The sequence below is a fragment of the Danio rerio genome, chromosome 7, assembly GCF_052040795.2.
Source record: "Danio rerio strain M-AB ecotype USA chromosome 7, GRCz13ab, whole genome shotgun sequence".
NCBI lineage: Eukaryota > Metazoa > Chordata > Actinopteri > Cypriniformes > Danionidae > Danio > Danio rerio.
The window spans coordinates 57,471,661-57,490,021 of NC_141027.1; the positions used below are offsets into that span (position 1 = coordinate 57,471,661).

Below are 18,361 nucleotides of genomic sequence, written 5' to 3' on the forward strand. Positions count from 1 at the left end.
AATTTGTTACTTAACGTAGTTAAGCTTTTAAATTGTACTTTGAGTTGGATACTAGTATCTTGAATTTTTTTTGGTAAAATATCATGTTAATTGATAAAACAAATACTTTATTAGAAATTAGTTATTAAGACTATAATGTTAAGAAATGTTTTAAAAAAATATATAATTTTATTAAACAGAAATGAAATTCTATTAAATATATACAGGGGGGCTAGTAATTCAGCAGGGCTAATAATTCTGCCTTCAACTGGAAGTCAATATAATTGGCACACTTATATTCACTCACCTCTGACCAGCTTCCAGTGGTCCAGTCTGCAGGACAGGACACTTGCGTGTTACACGGAATAATGGACTCAGGCTTAGGTAAGTGCTGACATTCAGCAGGCTGAAGCGCTCGTTGCTCATCAAGCCCGAGGCTCCGAATACACAGCACAGTTCTCTTCCTGAGCCCCATTTCCCCACAGCTAGATGAGCACTTCTGCCAGTCTCCAGCCCACCATCTGACAACATACACACACACACACACACACACACGCACACACAAACACAGCACAGGAATCAACTCTGCTTTCCCTGCCCTCATGATTGCCTTTAAAAGCCATGTTGTGAGCTGCTGCCGATGGGTGTGCAAAGTCAAATAAAACTCACATGGCAGGACACGAGCCCTTATTGCAGCTAGTTTGCTTGTCATCTGGTCTCATGGATGCATCACAGTAATGCTCCTCAACAATTCCAGACGTTTTCTCGACACAATGCACAATTTGCCTTTGCATACCTGAGAGAAATACAAATTGAAGAGCAGCTGTTAAGAAAAAAAGCCCATTTGCAAGTGCACACAAGTGTAGACTTGACATCTGGTGATAGCACAGAGTTCAATAACTCGATTTCCTGGCTTTAAAACTGAGCCAGCTGACAACTGTACCACAGCTTGCCTTCTTATGCAAAATTAATAAATGAATATGGATACAGCACAAAGTACATGGCAAATAAACTAATCCTCTGTGGAAGAAATTATCCTTAAATTTCCATTTAGTTAATAAGCGTAAATTATTGTGAATGGGACACTGACAAAGGAGTTGATGATCCAAATGCAGGGTTCATTGAAAAGAGAATGACTAACTGTCAGACAAGCAACGGTCAACACAGGGGCAAACAGATGTATAAGGGCAATCCAGAGTCATGGTCAAGGCAGATGATCAAAAGGCAGGCATCAAACAACATAAACAAACAAACAAACAAACAAACAAACAAACAAACAAACTGGGCAAGGTTCAAACGGGGAATGCAAGACAAGGAAAATGCATCGTAATGTTCACAAACAGAATAACAAGAGCCTGGATGTGTGTGTGTGTGCGTGCTGTGTTTAAAGTCCTACTAATGAGTCTGACAATCCTCTGGCTGTGTGTTTGCAATCAGTCAGGATCAAGAACCTTTATGTTTCTGTTTATCCCCAACCCCCCACAAACTAAATCATATATATTTTTAATGCTTCTGTTGTCTTTGGATTTGTGGGAAACAGGACCCACCCACACGAATACGGGGAGAAGACACTAATATAAAGAAGACTATATTTCCCTAAACTTGATGTGCTTACATTTAGAACATTTTGTATGTTACAGTGAGCCTGCAATGCATTAAAACTTCTCCTTGCGAGCAACAATTGGCAGTAAGCGCATATTCTCTCTTTCTCACACATGCGCGCGGTCAAGCACAATTTCAATGTATATGACAAATATTTAATTTCATGTTAATAGGCCTAAATAATTGCCTATATTTTAAAATATATTGCTACACATGTAGCCTACTGAACAATCAGCAGTTTTCGGTCAGCCTTCTCTCTTGCTTTCTTGCAAGCCGTTTTATTTGATTAATATGTTTAAATTATTATATGTTTGAACTCTAAAAACAAACGCAACTCACTCGCTGAGAAACGCTGTGTCTCATTTCAGAGCTCTTTCAGTTCTCGAAGTTGCCATAGTAGCACACAACACAATCGATGAAACTACTCTCGACTTTTACGGTTTCACGACAGAAACGTGCACGAGCAGTTATCTAGAATATTTAGACTGAACTCAGATTAGTTAGATCAAATGATCTTCAACTTGTTGTCATGGAACCAATTTAGGCGTGGACATTTAGTTCTGCTCACTGAAGTCAGGCTTTTGACTTTAATCACTAAACGACTTTTATGAAATAGCTCCCAGGTCTGGTGGAAGCATTTTTAGCTTAGCTTAGCTTAGCATAGATCATTGAATCGGATTAGACCATTAGCATTGGAATTTAAATGAAGAGGCAACATATTTAAATAATATTAACTAATATCTCAAACTCAGCTGTCCTGTAATTGAAACACTGTGATTGCAGTAAATCTGATTTCAGAGTATACCTTATTCTTCTGTGCTTACCCTTAGGAGCTAAATTGACAGAAGAAAGTGGACGAATAGCTCATCACGTGTGCTCTCCTCAGTTCCACTCACAACCTCAGGCTGATGCAGACCTTTCTTATTTGTCAGCTTTGAGAATCAGAGACTTCAACATAGAGATGAAGGGACCCACAGACCAGAGGCTTTACAGGTTTCTGAGAAATCTTATTAGATAAATCCTTGAACAGATGGGCCTCAAAGTGAAGGTGTCAGACTGCACTGATAGCTGTGACCATTTCAACATACACACACAGATAGTATGTGCACAGAATTTGCAGCATTCCATTATTGGAATAAAAAATGGATAGATGTATTACTTTGTCCCATATGGAAAGGTTTATTAGGGTAATAAAATAGGAAAAAAAATAAAGAAATGACTAATAATGCAATTAGGAAACTTTGCAGTTGATAGACGAACAATTCAACAAGTCTCAATCAAGAAAAACATTTGGAGTGCATATTTGATGCATAAGAAATTAAAATGCACAGCTATATATCATTACTTCTTTACTAGAAGGAAGTAGGTCTATAAATTATAAATAAATCAGAATATATTTTACCTGCTGTGTTCTTCCAGTGATTGCTCAGGTATCTGTTTACCTCCTCACATGTTTTAGTGCTACTGATTCATGTATAATATACAGGTGAGTCCGCGTGTCTTCCTTTGCTTATAAACTTGTAACGTAACACTTGTGATCTGTTCATATGATTGGCCAGATTACCGATCAAGTCATAAAATGTGATTGTTGCAGGCTGATCCTGATCTTTTATCTCGTAACATCCCTATATGAGGTGCCGTGTAGGATTTAAATCAAACTTTGATTATCAACACATACATATAACACATGCATATACACCTATAAATTACTCGCATATACACCTATACTACTGGATGTTCAAAACAACATAGATGAAACTTGTGTATATACATATAAACTTGATGCATGAATACACCCACATACACACGCGCATACATATAAACTCGATCCTCATACACACTTGCATATACATATAAGCTTGCTACATGCAAACACACCTATACACACTCGCATATACATATAAACTTGCTGCATGCAAACACACCTATTCACACTCGCACATATAAACTTGATATATGCATATGCACCCATAAACTCTCACATAAGAATGTAAACTTGATGTGTGCATAAACACCCAAATGACACTTGTGCAAACATACAAAATAAAATTCACAAACATATATACAGTTAGTTGTGTATATACATATACGCAGGTGATTTCATATGTATGCATGAATTTTCACTGTAAAAGGAAGTTATTTCACTTTAAAAGGAAGTAGTTTAATTTCAACATAAAAGTCCTTTGAGCATAATGAACAAGATTATTATTTTTCATGAATCAGGTTATTGCAAAGCTTAAGAAACAGAAATAATGCGATTAATAGAGGAATTACAACTGTTGAATTATGAAAATAGATTATGCTAATACTAAAAAAAATAAATAAAAAGATAATACTAAGGAATGCTCCTGCAAAATAAAGGTTTGTTATGCAATTAAATTATTGGAAATGTTATTATGGTTTAATAAATATAAGGTTGCTTTAGTAATTATTTTGAATAAAATATGTTTGTTTAATATTACTTTTTTATGTTTGTTTTATTATTGATATAATACTTATATCAATTGAATGCACTTAAGTGGGTTTTCCTGTCACCAATGAACAGGCTAATGCACCAAAATGCTGGATGCCAGCTGCTGTAAAAATATAAGTAGTAGTTATTAAACACAAAGAGATTGTGCAGAGGATATATAAAGCTTTTCCATGGAGGTTAACTTGACAAACATGATGAACACTTTTAATCAGTTTTTTTTTTTTTTTTTTTTGTGTATATGCTGAATAATTAACAATCAAAATGATACCAAAATCTTGCCATTTCGACACCCACATTGTAAAAACATATAAAAAGCATAATAATTATAAAAATTTAAAAAACAAAACAAGAAGACTATAGGCTACATTAACATTTGCAATAGAAAAGAGGAGTTTAGTTTGAGAATACATTTATATTTATAGTTCTGGTTGCTTTTTAAACATCCTTTAAGGGTTCTATCTCTCCATTTATATTTGTGTATGTAATTATATAATTAAATTAAAAAGTTTGAAATAAAAATATTTCTTATTTTGAAGTCTATTTATATAGACTAATATTTTATATACCATATGTTCATAATTTAACATATTTAATCCCTCTATTAATCACATTCTTTTTTTTATTTCATAAGCTTAGCAATAACCAGATTCCTGATAAACATGTTTGTGACATTTATTTATTTATTTTTTATTTTTTGTATGTTTGTGCGAGTGTTATTTTCGGTGGTCATACACGCATTGAGTTTAGGCATTGGGGCTATATGCCAGTATAGGTGTGTTTGCATGCAGTGAGTTTGTGTATGTGCGCGTGTTGTTGTGGGTGTATATGCATAGATGGAGTTTATATGTCTATGTGAGTGTGTATAGGTGTGTTTGCATGCTGCGAGTTTATATGTATGTGCGTGTAAATATGGGTATTTATGCGAGAATCGAGTTTATATGTATATGCAAGTGTGTATGAGTGTTTGCATGCAGCAAGTTTATATGTATGTGCGTGTGTTAATGTGGGTCTTTATGCGTGTGTTAATGTGGGTGTTTATGTGAGGATCGAGTTTATATGTATGTGCGTGTGTATGTGGGTGTATTCATGCATCTAGTTTGTATGTATATACACAAGTTTCATCTATGTTGTTTTAAACATCCAGTAGTATAGGTGTATATGCGAGTAATTTATAGGTGTATGTGCATGTGATTTATGTATGTATTGATAAGGAAAGTTTGATTTAAATCCTACACGGCACCTCATATCCCTAGAAGGTTATACTTAATACAAAAATATGGTAATAAATTATACTGCATATATGATATTCCAGTAGTGGAATGTAGTATCATACAACCTATTGTTATTAAAAAGTTTGTACAGTACTGGGTTGACACACACACACACACACACACACACACACACACACACACACACACACACACACACACACACACACACACACACACATGTTTGTTTTTGTGAAAAGTGGGGATATTACATAGGTTTCCATTCATTTTATGCAGCCCAAACCGTATATTGTATTGCCCTCACCCCACCCCACCCCTAAACCCTACCATCACAGGAGACTGTGTGCAGCTTTACTCCCTGATTAAACTCATCCTGTAGGATTTATAAGCATTTTGAGAAATGAGGACGTCACCAGTGTCCTCATATTTCACCTCCTTTTTGTAATACCTGTGTCATACCCATGTCATTATACAGATTTGTGTCCTGATATGTCACAAAAACACGTACACACACACACAAACACACACACACACACACACACACACACACACACACACACACACACACACACACACACACACACACAGTTGAAGTCAGAATTTTTAGCCTCCCTTTTATTTTTATTTTAATTTTTAAATATTTCCCAAATGATGTTTAACAGAGCAAGGAAATGTTCACAGTATGTCTTACAATAAATATTTTTCTTCTGGTGAAAGTCTTATTTGTTTTATTCATTCATTCATTCATTCATTCATTCATTCATTCATTCATTCATTCATTCATTCATTCATTCATTCATTCATTCATTCATTCATTCATTCATTCATTTTTCTTCTTCTTTTCCCACAATTGACAGCGAGAACAAACACAGAATCATTGTCTGATAGACAAGCAGCAGCTACATGTGTTCAAAAGAATCTAAAATGCCAAATAGAATGAATCCATGCTGCATTTTGTGAAGTAATACTATCTGTGTCTAGCTTTTGGCTTGTACGGTTGCTCTGAACTGAACAAAACATCTCTAAAAAAGGCTTTTTTGTACATGACATATTTTTACATATGTACATTACTGTAACACGTTTTATTCAAGAACATTTGAGCTGGCTTCAGACCTTAACTCTTTCATTTTCATTCTATTTAAAATATAACTAACTTGCTTGTGGATTATATCTAATTTTGTTATTTAACCTATTATTTTTTTTGCAAGTTGCATGTTAATTTGCTATGAAGAAAAGGAAAAAAAAAATGTTGCATGCTGATTTATATGAAATCATGACTAAAGGTCAGTGATATAATAACCTTGCAATTTTGAAATTATAGCTCTTTTGCTTTGAGTATAGACTATTCAGTTCATAAGAGCAGTTTAATCTTTTATGAAGTTTGCTGTATAAAAACATAGGTTCTATGGTCCGTTTGTTGAATTTAAGTTAAATTGCATCCACAGGGCAATTAATTTTCATAAGATTATAAGTAGACTGTTAGGTTGAGGATGGGGTTGGGGTTAGGGTTAGTGTAAGTTGACATGTACTTAAAAATGTTCTTATAGTATCAACAGATGTTGACAGACATGTTTACAAATACTCAAGTTGAAAAACTGTCCAAAAGCACACACATCTCTCTAAATTGGGTGCTCAGCCAAAACCGCAAAAAGCGCAAACTAAATGTAAATTAAAGGTGGCAACACCAAGGCTCCAAACATACAAATTTATTAAATTAACACAGACACAGAGCAGACACAGACACAGAGCGAGTAACGTTTCAAGCCACCCGGCTCTTCATCAGACAATTTGTATATATATATATATATATATATATATATATATATATATATATATATATATATATATATATATATATATATATATATATATATATATATATATATATATATATATATATATATATATATATATATATATATATATATATATATATATATATATATATATATAATGTACCGATATTTAAAATAACATCAAGGTGCAACATTCAGCATAAGGTTTCTGCTTAGTAGCCTTGATCAAGGCAAAGTCAATTAATGCTAAGTTAACACTGCATCCTTTTTAAAGTGGTCGGATCACAGTTGATTTCAAACTGCCTATATGTTTGGGGTAGTGTTCAGTTGCTGCTGTGTTAAGCCTGCAAAACGTACCAGTGACGGGAGGACACACAGCATGCCTACAACAGAAACAATTGCTGACAACCTTGTCTCTCTCGTTAAAACACACTTGAGAAGGTCTAAGCCTAAGGTAATAGCTCAAGATCACATGTAAGTTAGAATATAAAGGCCAATAAATAATTTTGCAATGTGCTGCAGAATATGTTTCTACTTTGTTTCTGTTTAACTGTATTGCAAAGCTTATTTATTCTAAAACTGTGGTATATAAGTCCTCCCTGAACTCCACACTGCCCTGTATCTTGCTCTGTCATAGGCTGTAGGTCATTGCCAATGACAATTTTATTTATACAGGACAAGTTTTAACAACTTTCGTTGACCACTGTGCTTAACAACGAATAAACAGAAAGGAGACATGCAACATGAAACAGGTAAAAAAAAAAAAAAAACTATCACACCTCAATAACCATCACACCTTCTAATCACATTTGCAGTTGTAGCATGAATATGAAAAATTGCATATTGCAGTGACAAGGTAAATCGTGATTACTTACGGAAAATATTTGTATTCTTTATCCTTGTTTTAATTTTTTATTGTCCTATGCAACATCCTTTGAATGTTTTTTTTTTTTTTTTTTTTTTGTTTAGACAATGTGCTATATAAATAAAATTGCCTTTACTAACAGCCAAGTGCCTTTTAGAACCAAAGTCTTTAGTCTTGACCCAAAACTGATGACGGATGCTGCTTGTCTTATTGATGGTGGAAAGGTGTTCTAAAGCCTGTGATTGCAGAAAGCAAAATTTCTCCTTCATTTAAGCTGTGATTTGAGAATATACAGCAGAACCTGATTAGAGAATCAAAGAGTCTGCTGTTACAATTAGGGAAGCCATGATTAATCGATTTCATTATTAACAGTGCTTTAATTAGTCATGGTTAATTAGTCATTGAGGCTTCTGCTGCAACTAAAGAAAATTATGCCGACTGTGTGCAAGTTCCAAGCTTGTACACTGAAACTGAAATGCACACACACTGAACTAACTATCCCAGAAAAAAATCCCAGAGTAAAGTGAGTTTCTCAGACAGAACACTTACACACAGCATGTCATTGAATCTGTGACAGGGCCAAATATTTAGCATGCCAAATATTTTACCGGCGTCTGTGATCCACTCGGATCACATTTTGATTCTGATCACACTGTGTACATGTTGCTTGTGCAAAGATTTGTGATTTCAAGCATTTCAGCAATTTCACAAAACCCCAGGGCTAAAATCAGGGCTAAAATTATGCAATGTGAACTCAGCATTAGTCAGCTAACAAATCTTTACATTTGACTCACCTCATCTTATAATACAGAATTTTTTAAACACCAAATTTCAACATTACTTGATATGCAGCTAATGACAAAGCTGTAATCCTTATGATATAGAATAATTGATTTACCTACTCTGCCAGACCAATTAAATGATGTCATTTATGTGAGCCCTTCAGTCAAATTAAAGATGAGCGGCGGGTAATTGCATCTAAAATTAATAACGCTCACTCAAACTCTTCTGCTCTATTGAAGCTGGTGCTATTGAGGGAGATATGGGTTTAAAGGTTTTTTATTAAGTAAAAGTAATTTATATATGTGCTAATAACCTTAAACCAAACTGTTGATGACCATAACAACAACAACAACAAGATCACCGGTTTAAGCCTCGACTGGGTCATCTGGAATTTCTGAGTGGTGTTTGCATGTTCTCCCTGTGTTTGCGTGGGTTTCCTCCGGGTGCTCCGGTTTCCCCCACAAGTCCAAAGACCTGTGACATAGGTGAATTGAATAAACTAAATTAACTGTAGTGTATGTATTTGAATGAGTGTGAATGGGTGTTTCCCAGTACTGGGTTGCAGCTGTAAGGGCATCCACTGCGTAAAACATAGGCTGTATAAGTTAGCAGTTCATTCTGCTGTGGCAACCCCTGATAAATAAAAGGACTAAGCGCAGGAAAATGAATGAACAAATAATAAAGATAACAATAATAAAAGCAACAACAATTATTATATCTGCAAGCAGCACAGCAGCCACATCATAAACCAAGAAGGCAACAAGCTACAGAGCAACTGGAAAATTCTAAATTCACCAATTTCATGCAGGCAAAGGGTATTACCAAATATGCAAGTTTCATTAATAGTGGCTAATGAAGGTCTTATAACTCCTGACCAAATGTCTATGGTGTGGTCAGTGAAGCTACACTAACAGACCTAAAATTTAGCCCCCGTTTACACTAACAAGTTTTAGTTTTAAAACATTTGTTATGGTTACACCATCCGTCCACAATACGTCAATTTTCAAGTGGCAAAAACGGAGCGTTTTAAAAATGCTTAAGAGGCCGTTTTCATTCTAAAACACTGCTGCTTCAATTCAGTGTGGATGGGGTATAACGGAGACATCTGAAAACAGAGACATGACTGCAGACATTCTTCTCTCTGATTGGGGCATTTTCCTCAATATTAGGTAGCCTACACACAGTTCAGACCTGCATCCTCTCCTTGTAAGTACAGACTTCGCAAGTTTGATTTGGAAAACAAACTCTTGAGGACACGTCGAGTAAATCTTCAAAGGGAAGATTTACATCATTCACATCACCCTAGCTACATTGTTTCACTTCCTTAACAATAAAAAAACATGATATAAAGAACTACCTATTCTCATTTTGATATACCCTAATATAGCCGTTGTTTAGCTGCATATTTATATGAGCGTCATCTTCATGCATTTTTATAATAAAAAGGAGCCAATAACATATGTCAGTTTTAATAATCAGCAATGTCCATTATAAATGTGTAATATACAACAAGTTTATACGATATAAGAAATTAGGGCGAGCATTCAGTCAAATGTGCAGAATAAGTGTAAGTGATTACAATAATTAATGTATTAACCTAACTTTTCAATCCCAGCCAAAACACGTTTTCTAAGAACAAGTAATAGATTCAAAAGACCAAAGTCAGGGAATATGTCCTTAGATATATACAAGGAGATGAATTAAATATCACGTTAAACAAATATAGTGAGATTAGATCCTGTGGTAGATCCTTGATGAACAGTCTGACGTGCACACCTAGTTTGCTACCCACTGTGCCACCCTGCACCTGCAGTAAACAAAAAACGATACAATTGGGATTCAATTTTGATTGTAAACCATTCAGTTCAAAAGTTATAACGATAAACATAAGTGACAAAGTGGTGGTGGTAAAGTGTTTGAGTGAGACAGTCCAAATTTGTTGTGGTTGAAGATCAGATAAGACTGTCCTCTATCAGTATGCTAAAGTTTGCGCAAATGCCACAAACGATTATAGGGCTGCCAGAGCGGAAGAAGAAGAGGAGGAGGAATAATAGCTTTGCCGCTAATCAATAGAAGCTTAAGCAAATAAGTTGTTGTACTATAAAATTGTGCAATGCTTTTTAAAAAAGAAGTATTTTCAGAAAAGGGTTATAATATTTAGTAAGATCACAAAAGTTTTGTAATGGCTTTAACCCTCAGGGTTTGAAGGCCGTGTATATGCGGTTTGAGGCCTTTTCTCCAGATAATGCCAAAAATAGCTTAAATTACACTTTCATTTTTGATCGTACAGATAAGATCAATACATCAATCGAATCTGTTACGTGTCTACTAACAACAAAAGTGTGTGCTTTTGCAAAATAAGGAAAATAAATAGTGTACACATTTTCTTTTCTCTCTCCACAAGCTATATTTAAAAATGTATTAGTAAAATGCACTGAAACTCTGCAAAGACAAAACACACAGACATGAGACACATATCTATAGAAAGCTTGAAGTGTCTAATTTAAAATGCAGTGAGTGCATTTTGAAAACAAATATTGTTTGTGAAGTAATCAGTATGAAACCAACACTATGTCTAGATTCTCAGCGTGGAGCTCATTATTTTAATGTAACCCACAAGGCTTTGTTATAACAAGCATTCATGTGAGATGATCGCAACATGTAAACTTTGGTCAAAGAAACCATTCATGAGCGATATACATGAGACACATACCAGCATGAGGCTTGGAAGGTGCACTTTCCAACTCATTTTGAAAATAAATGTTGTCTCGCTAATCCATATAATTCTCCCAGCAGAGCGTGCATCATGCCGGCTCTTCCCATGTCAGCCATCTATGGTCCGACATAACACAAATGATGACGACAGCTGCCTGAACTTGTGCTCGCCCACAAACAAGCACACCGTGCTGGCTAGAAAGTTCATTTTATTTTCATTCTCAGGAATAAGTTGAAATTATGATCCATTTAACGTCACGGGACCAGTGATCTGATGCTGCTCTATTCAGAATATTCATTCATTTTCTTTTCGGCTTAGTCCCTTTATTGATCTGGGGTCGCCACAGCGGAATGAACCGCCAATTTATCCAGCATATGTTTTACGCAGTATGCTCTTCCAGCTGCAACACACTTCTGGGAAACATCCACACACACTCATTCACACTACGGACAATTATTCTACACAATTCACCTGTACTGCATGTGCTTGGAGCATAAGGGAAACCGAAGCACCCGCACGAACGCAGGGAGAACATGCAGACTCCCCACAGAAACGTCAACTGACCCAGCCGATACTCGAACCAACGACCTTCTTGCTGTGAGGCGACAGCACTACCTACTGCCCTCAGCCTGTTTAAGTAAATCCCAGTTTTTGGATAAATACCAAAAAGAAAAAAAAAAAAAAAACAGATTTAAACAAAACATTTACTTAAGAAAAAAAAAAAAATCATAGGACTGTTTTCCACACGGGCAATTCCTTATGTCTCTGATATTATTGTAGCTTTTTCATAACAATACTGTACAATGTTCAATTTAGTCTGATTACTTTTTTCTGACTGATGTGCAGTGAAACAAAATATGCAGGAAGAGGGTCAGATATGAGGATACATTTGAAGATTGAATTAGTAGGAGCTAATTAAAACTCTTAAATAAATATTCAGCAGGTGTATCATAATTACACTTCACAATACGTTTCAAGAGTAGGAAAGACGCTATGAGAGTTTGACAGGTACAGACTTGAATACCGAAAAGAGTGTTTGTTCCTGCATGGCTTCTAATCACATTGGTAAAAGCAGAGCCGGATTCAAACAGCCTTCAACATCATTAACTGAAAATGCTAATCAGATTAACCCGCCTACTGACTAAAGAAACAGCACACACCTGTGATCCTGTATCAAATTAAACACACTTTAAAAACCATTACATATTCTCACAATTCTTGATTAAAGAACAACAAGTTTGAAAACAACATGTGGAAAGCCATAACTACAAAAAAAGGAATTATTTTAATAATTTATTATTATTATTATTATTATTATTATTATTATTATTATTATTATTATTATTATTATTATTATTATTACATATGGGGATTTTTTTCTGTGATTTTTAAGGAACAAAGTGCTTTTAGTTATTTTATTTTATTTTTTTGTAGACTGTATATAATTTTTTTGTCAATATAACATCACAACCATATGTACATCTTCATTTATAATTTATAGGAAAAAACAAAAATAACAGGGAAAAAAAATATTAAAAAATAGATAAATAAAATTTATACGGAAAAAGGGGGGAGTCCACAGGTTGTTTAAATTAGCAACATATTGAACATTTTGTCTGGTTTCTATTCTATTCTATTCTATTCTATTCTATTCTATTCTATTCTATTCTATTCTATTCTATTCTATTCTATTTTTTTCTTTCACTAACATGTTTGCAGGGGTATTAGCATATCATCCGATGCTGCAAACTCTGGGTAGACATGCACCATAAACCATAAAAAACTCCATCCTAAAGAATGAAAACCACTTGTAGTCAATATATTTTTACTATCGAGATCTGTTCATGCATGACATTACCGTTCTTTCAAATGATTTCGTTTAGTATGATCTGTTTTGATCCCCCAATGATGGTTGGGTTTAGGGGTTGTGTGCCACGCCTCCTTTTTAAATAGTACGATTTAATTTGTCTGACCTCATGTGAATTCATACAAATTAACCACTAAACTGACAAAATGTAAAATAGGTATGTTTCCTTGTGAGATCAGGCTGGGAAAACCAGAATTAAACAAATCTAACAACAGTCACTTGCAGCTAATCTGAACTGCAAGTCTACGACTTTTTATTAAAACACCAGTAGGTGGTGCTTTTAAAGCTATAAATAGTCATTAGTCAAGTGCATGATAATAAACTAGAACTACTAAAAACTGAAACTAAATATATAAAAACTAAACAGAAATGTGTTCACAAAAAAACAAACTAAAACTAACAAAACCTATGCTAAACAAAAATTACCAACACATTTAAAATTAGTATCACAACAACCATTAATTTAAAAAGTGCAAAACTATAGCAAGACAGGAAGGGGCGAATTGAACCTGACTGGTCACTGAAGCACATGATAAAGCCAGATGCCAAAACTAAACAATTGAATCTCTAAAAAAACTGACTGTAGTTCTCACTGCATTGCATTGTAATTGCTAAAAATGTGGCGACTAATACTGCTATAAACACTCACCAACGCTTGGTTTTACTTGCATTTAGTATGTTCATTTTTATACAAGTTCACACTTAAAGGTTTAACATTATTTTCTCTTACATAGTTTTACTACAACTGCTAAAAAGGTATTATGCTCCAGAACATTTAGGATGCTGTAGTATCTGTGATTGTATCTGTGGCACAGTGGAACACAGAAACCAAGGATGTTTATGTGCGGGGGTATAAATATAAAAGTATAAATCATGCTTTACTATATCTCTTAATTTTTCAAACAACCATGCCAGAAGATACTGTGATCATATTCCAGGAGGATAATACCAAGATTCATCATGCACATTTCAATTGAACATTTCACCCTAAACCCAATTAATGTCTTAGTCTCAACAAAGTGGTTGATCTCAGGGTGAGGCAGTGACCGGCTTTACAATCCTCTTTAGCTCAGATAACAGAGTGCACTTTTCAAGCATTGTTTCAACAGCCTTAAGCAAAGCAATTGGACTGATAATGGGAGCAACTCTGTATAATGGAAGCATCTGACCCTGAGGCATCCCATGTCAGCTCCAGCACATCACAAACTTTCAGTGTGGTTCAGGTTAACTTGTGGCCAAATCATGTGTGAAAAAGCCTTTATTGACAGTCTGAAGCCATTCTGAACACTGACCCTACTCCAGTTAGGGTTAAAAGAATATCTTCTGAACAAAGTAACAGAAACAGTAACGAGTCAACATATTTTTTATCTACTCTTAAAAGTGGCATCGAATTAAAATCTGTATATACCTACGCATAGTTGAAAACAATGAAAACAATACCGGCATAATAGAGCTCTCAGGTAATGCAACCATGAATGCATGTCATCACAGCTTGTTGTTAGAATGCAAATTTGGGAAAGGTCTGTTTGAATGTATCTTTTGTTAGTTTAATGTGTATATTCTGAAATTTCTTACATATGTTTATAATGAGGCAACAAAAACAAGCAGACTGCTGAATGTACAGTATGGAATGCATTCAGACCCTCTTTAATTTATACTCTTTCTTTAATTGCAGCCATTTGCTAAAATCATTTAAGTAATTTTTTTCATAATTAATGTATGCACAGCACCCCATATTGACAGGAAAAAAAACAGAATTGTTGACATTTTTATAAAATGTTATTTATTAAAAAAGAAAAGAGCTCAGTGGGCTTCATAATCCTTAAATGGATGACATTTTGGACAACCAAAACCCTTCCTACAGGTCGCCATGCAGCCAAACTGAGCTATCGGTAGGGCCAGACGGTATCTGCGGATGTTTGTTTGCTATTTCTGCTGAGAATTTTGGTAAAAGTCTGTGGATTTCTGTTTAATTATTTTGGGAGTATCATAACTAAAACCTTAATGTATGAAATAAAAAATAATATCTTTTAAACTTTTATTTAATCTTTAAAATGCAAATCTAATTAGATTAAATTTATTTGGTAAATAAAGCAAGTTTGTCATGTAAACACCCCCACTTCACAACAACATGAGTGTTCTTAGATGGCCCAGCCAGAGCCCTGACTTAAACCCAATTGAGCAGACCTAAAATGGCTTTCCACCAATGTTTACCATACAACCTAACAGAACTGGAGAGGATCTGGAAGGAGGAATGTCAGAGGATCCCCAAATCCAACTGTGAAAAAACTTGTTGCATCTTTCCCTAGAAGACTCATGGCTGTATTAGATCAAAGGGTGCTCCTATTATATACTGAGCAAAGGTATTTCAGTTTTCCCTTTTTAATAAATCTGCAAAAATGATAGGTGTGAACAACTTACATCTCTGTCTAACTTCTCTACCACTAAAGTTGGAAATATTGTCAATTAAGAAGCAAACTGATCAATTTGTTAAAATATATCATTTATGAACTGTAATATGATTACTTTGCATGGGTTTATAGCAGAGTACATGTGTGTTTGTGTGTGTGTGTGTGTAACTGTCAGGCACTGGCACAATCTGCAGAGACCATCAGAGCTTATAAATATACATGACCTTTCCAAATATGGATAAAATTGAGCTTCTGATTCTAGATGTAATTCCTACAGTATGATTATAAATGAGTAAATAAAACCATTTCTGGAGGATATTTTCTTACTTAAGCCATATACCTACTATTTCGATATCAACCAAACATTAAATCACTGCACTCTTCAGCATTTTAAATGTTTGCTTACTTAAATCCAAACAGGGGCTGGTAGATTTTTTTTTTTTTTTTTTTTGTAGGGGATATTACAGAATATTGGCAGATCAAAAAATGAGGGAAGAAGCATTCATTCATTCATTCATTCATTCATTCATTCATTCATTCATTCATTCATTCATTCATTCATTCGTTCATTCATTCATTCATTTTCTTTTCGGCTTAGCCCCTTTATTAATCCGGGGTCGCCACAGCGGAATGATCTGTCAACTTATCCAGCATATGCTTTACACAGTGGATGCCTTTCCAGCTGCAACCCATCTCTGGGAAACATCCACACACACTCATTCACACTCATACACTACAGACAATTTAGCCTACCCTATTCAACTGTACCGCATGTCTTTGGACTGCGGGGGAAACAGGAGCACCTGGAGAAGGGAAGAAGCATAAATACATAATTGAAATTAAAACTGCCTAACATTACTAAATGAAAGATCGCACTCAGAAAGTTGACTGTGAGTGTTGATGGATTCCTGAATGTGACCTAGATGTGCTGTAGCCTTTGGACTATTTTTTTATTACATAATGTTACGGGCGTAGAGATCCTGTTTGATGAAGATGTTCTGTGATCTGGTGTTTTTTTTGGAGTGCTGCAGCTAGTATGTGTTTTTCCGTAATTGCTTTTGGACCAGGTGTGGAGTGTTGCATGTGAGAATTGTACCACAAGCGTTCATCCTGTCCTCTTCAGCTTTGGAGTTTTTTTTTTTCTTTATGTTTAGGTATCATTTCTATACATTTTAAATAAATATATTTAAATTGATTTGATTTTCTGGATTTTTGATCATTTTATGATTTTGTTACTTCCTTCTTTAACCAGGAAGTTGTAACATAAATCAAGATATTAAAACACAGGGTTTTAACATACTATTAGAACAGAGATGCCCAAACGAGGGCCTGTGGCCAAATGGTTTAAATAAATCAGATTTAGTTTAAAAAGTAAATATTGTCACTCGACAGATAGAGAACAATGCAGAGACTTTGGTGAGCAAATCAAGACAAAAGGAGATTTTGCTTGACCAGTGTTTTCAGCATTGAACCCCACTGTGTTATAAATGTCATTGTTCATGTTTTGATTGCAGTAAGTTTAATTACAAACGTTATACTGCATTAGCTAATATGATTTAAATTAATGTACTCTATTTTCCTCTAAAAATCATGAAATGAATTAGGAAATCACTCGTGGCCAAATTTAATGTACAGTAAAACAGTTTGGTATATTTATTTTAGGCCCACAACTCTCAATTATATTTGGTTTTTGGCCCTTCATACAAAAAACTTTGGGCACCACAGTATTAGACTGTTCAGTTATATATTCCACAAATATTAAAGTATTTGTTCAAGCAATTTTGCGAAGCAACAACATGTTTGAGTTCATGTAGTCTGTTTTCTATAAAGTTCATGTCCTCTTAAATTCAGAACAGTTGAGAGTCTGCCTGCAATTTTTGTGAAAGCAATTTGTGCCAGAGAGTTAATTTAAAGCCAAAACCAAGCATTTGTATGAACAAATTCAGCTATTTCCTGTCATTTTTTAAAACCTTTATAATGATATAAAACTAGGCGATGGCTCTGTTACAAAATAAACACATTCACAGTGCAGATCCGTCAGGATTTCTGCAAGGGTGTAAGCTTTGAAAGGGAAAGCCCACAATAAGGCGACTCCTTACCAGTTCCACATGTGGCGCTGCATTCAGTCCAAGCCCCATAAATCCACTGGAAATAAGAGACAGCAGTACCATTGCTGGAGTCAAGGAGAGTGTCTCTGCTTATGGTGTACTCGTACCTCACGCCTGGATTCGTCTCTTGAAATAGCAGCTGGAAAACATTAAGAGCAAATTAAAGAGAAATCTTGATACAGGAACAAACAAACAAGACACAAACCACAAATATTCTAGTGCCCTAAATATTATCTAGGGTAATAGGGCAGATAATAATGTGTCATGATTCTCTAATAAACTGATACATTAATAAGTATAACATACTGATGCGTTTTTGTATTAATAATATTTATTATTTTCTTTTAGCTTCAAATATTAAAAATGCAATAAACACAAAAACAGTGGTTAGCATTGTGACCTCATGGCAAGACGATCCCTGCTTGGAGTCTTGTTTTTGGTTTGACCCAGAATCAGGTTAATAAAAACAGAATGTAATATCATATTAGACTCTCCACTGACATATTTTCTACAGTAAATAAAGGCTTTTTCA

General features: G+C 34.7%; 1 protein-coding gene across 3 annotated transcripts in view; it reads right to left on the reverse strand.

Moving 5' to 3' along the window:
* Positions 1-18,361, reverse strand: part of adamts7 (ADAM metallopeptidase with thrombospondin type 1 motif 7) — a 189,911-nt gene that overhangs the window by 66,681 nt on the left and 104,869 nt on the right. The window contains exons 16-18 of one of the 3 annotated variants that reach the window (XM_087261907.1): positions 17,821-17,968; positions 649-775; positions 287-500 (exon numbers count right to left, since the gene is read on the reverse strand). In XM_087261907.1, the coding sequence (XP_087118033.1) occupies positions 287-500; positions 649-775; positions 17,821-17,968 (489 nt within the window). Of the gene's footprint in view, positions 1-286; positions 501-648; positions 776-8,052; positions 10,535-16,172; positions 16,525-17,820; positions 17,969-18,361 lie in introns of those variants that run through there. The other 2 variants (XM_087261909.1, XM_087261908.1) reach the window with 2 other exon arrangements.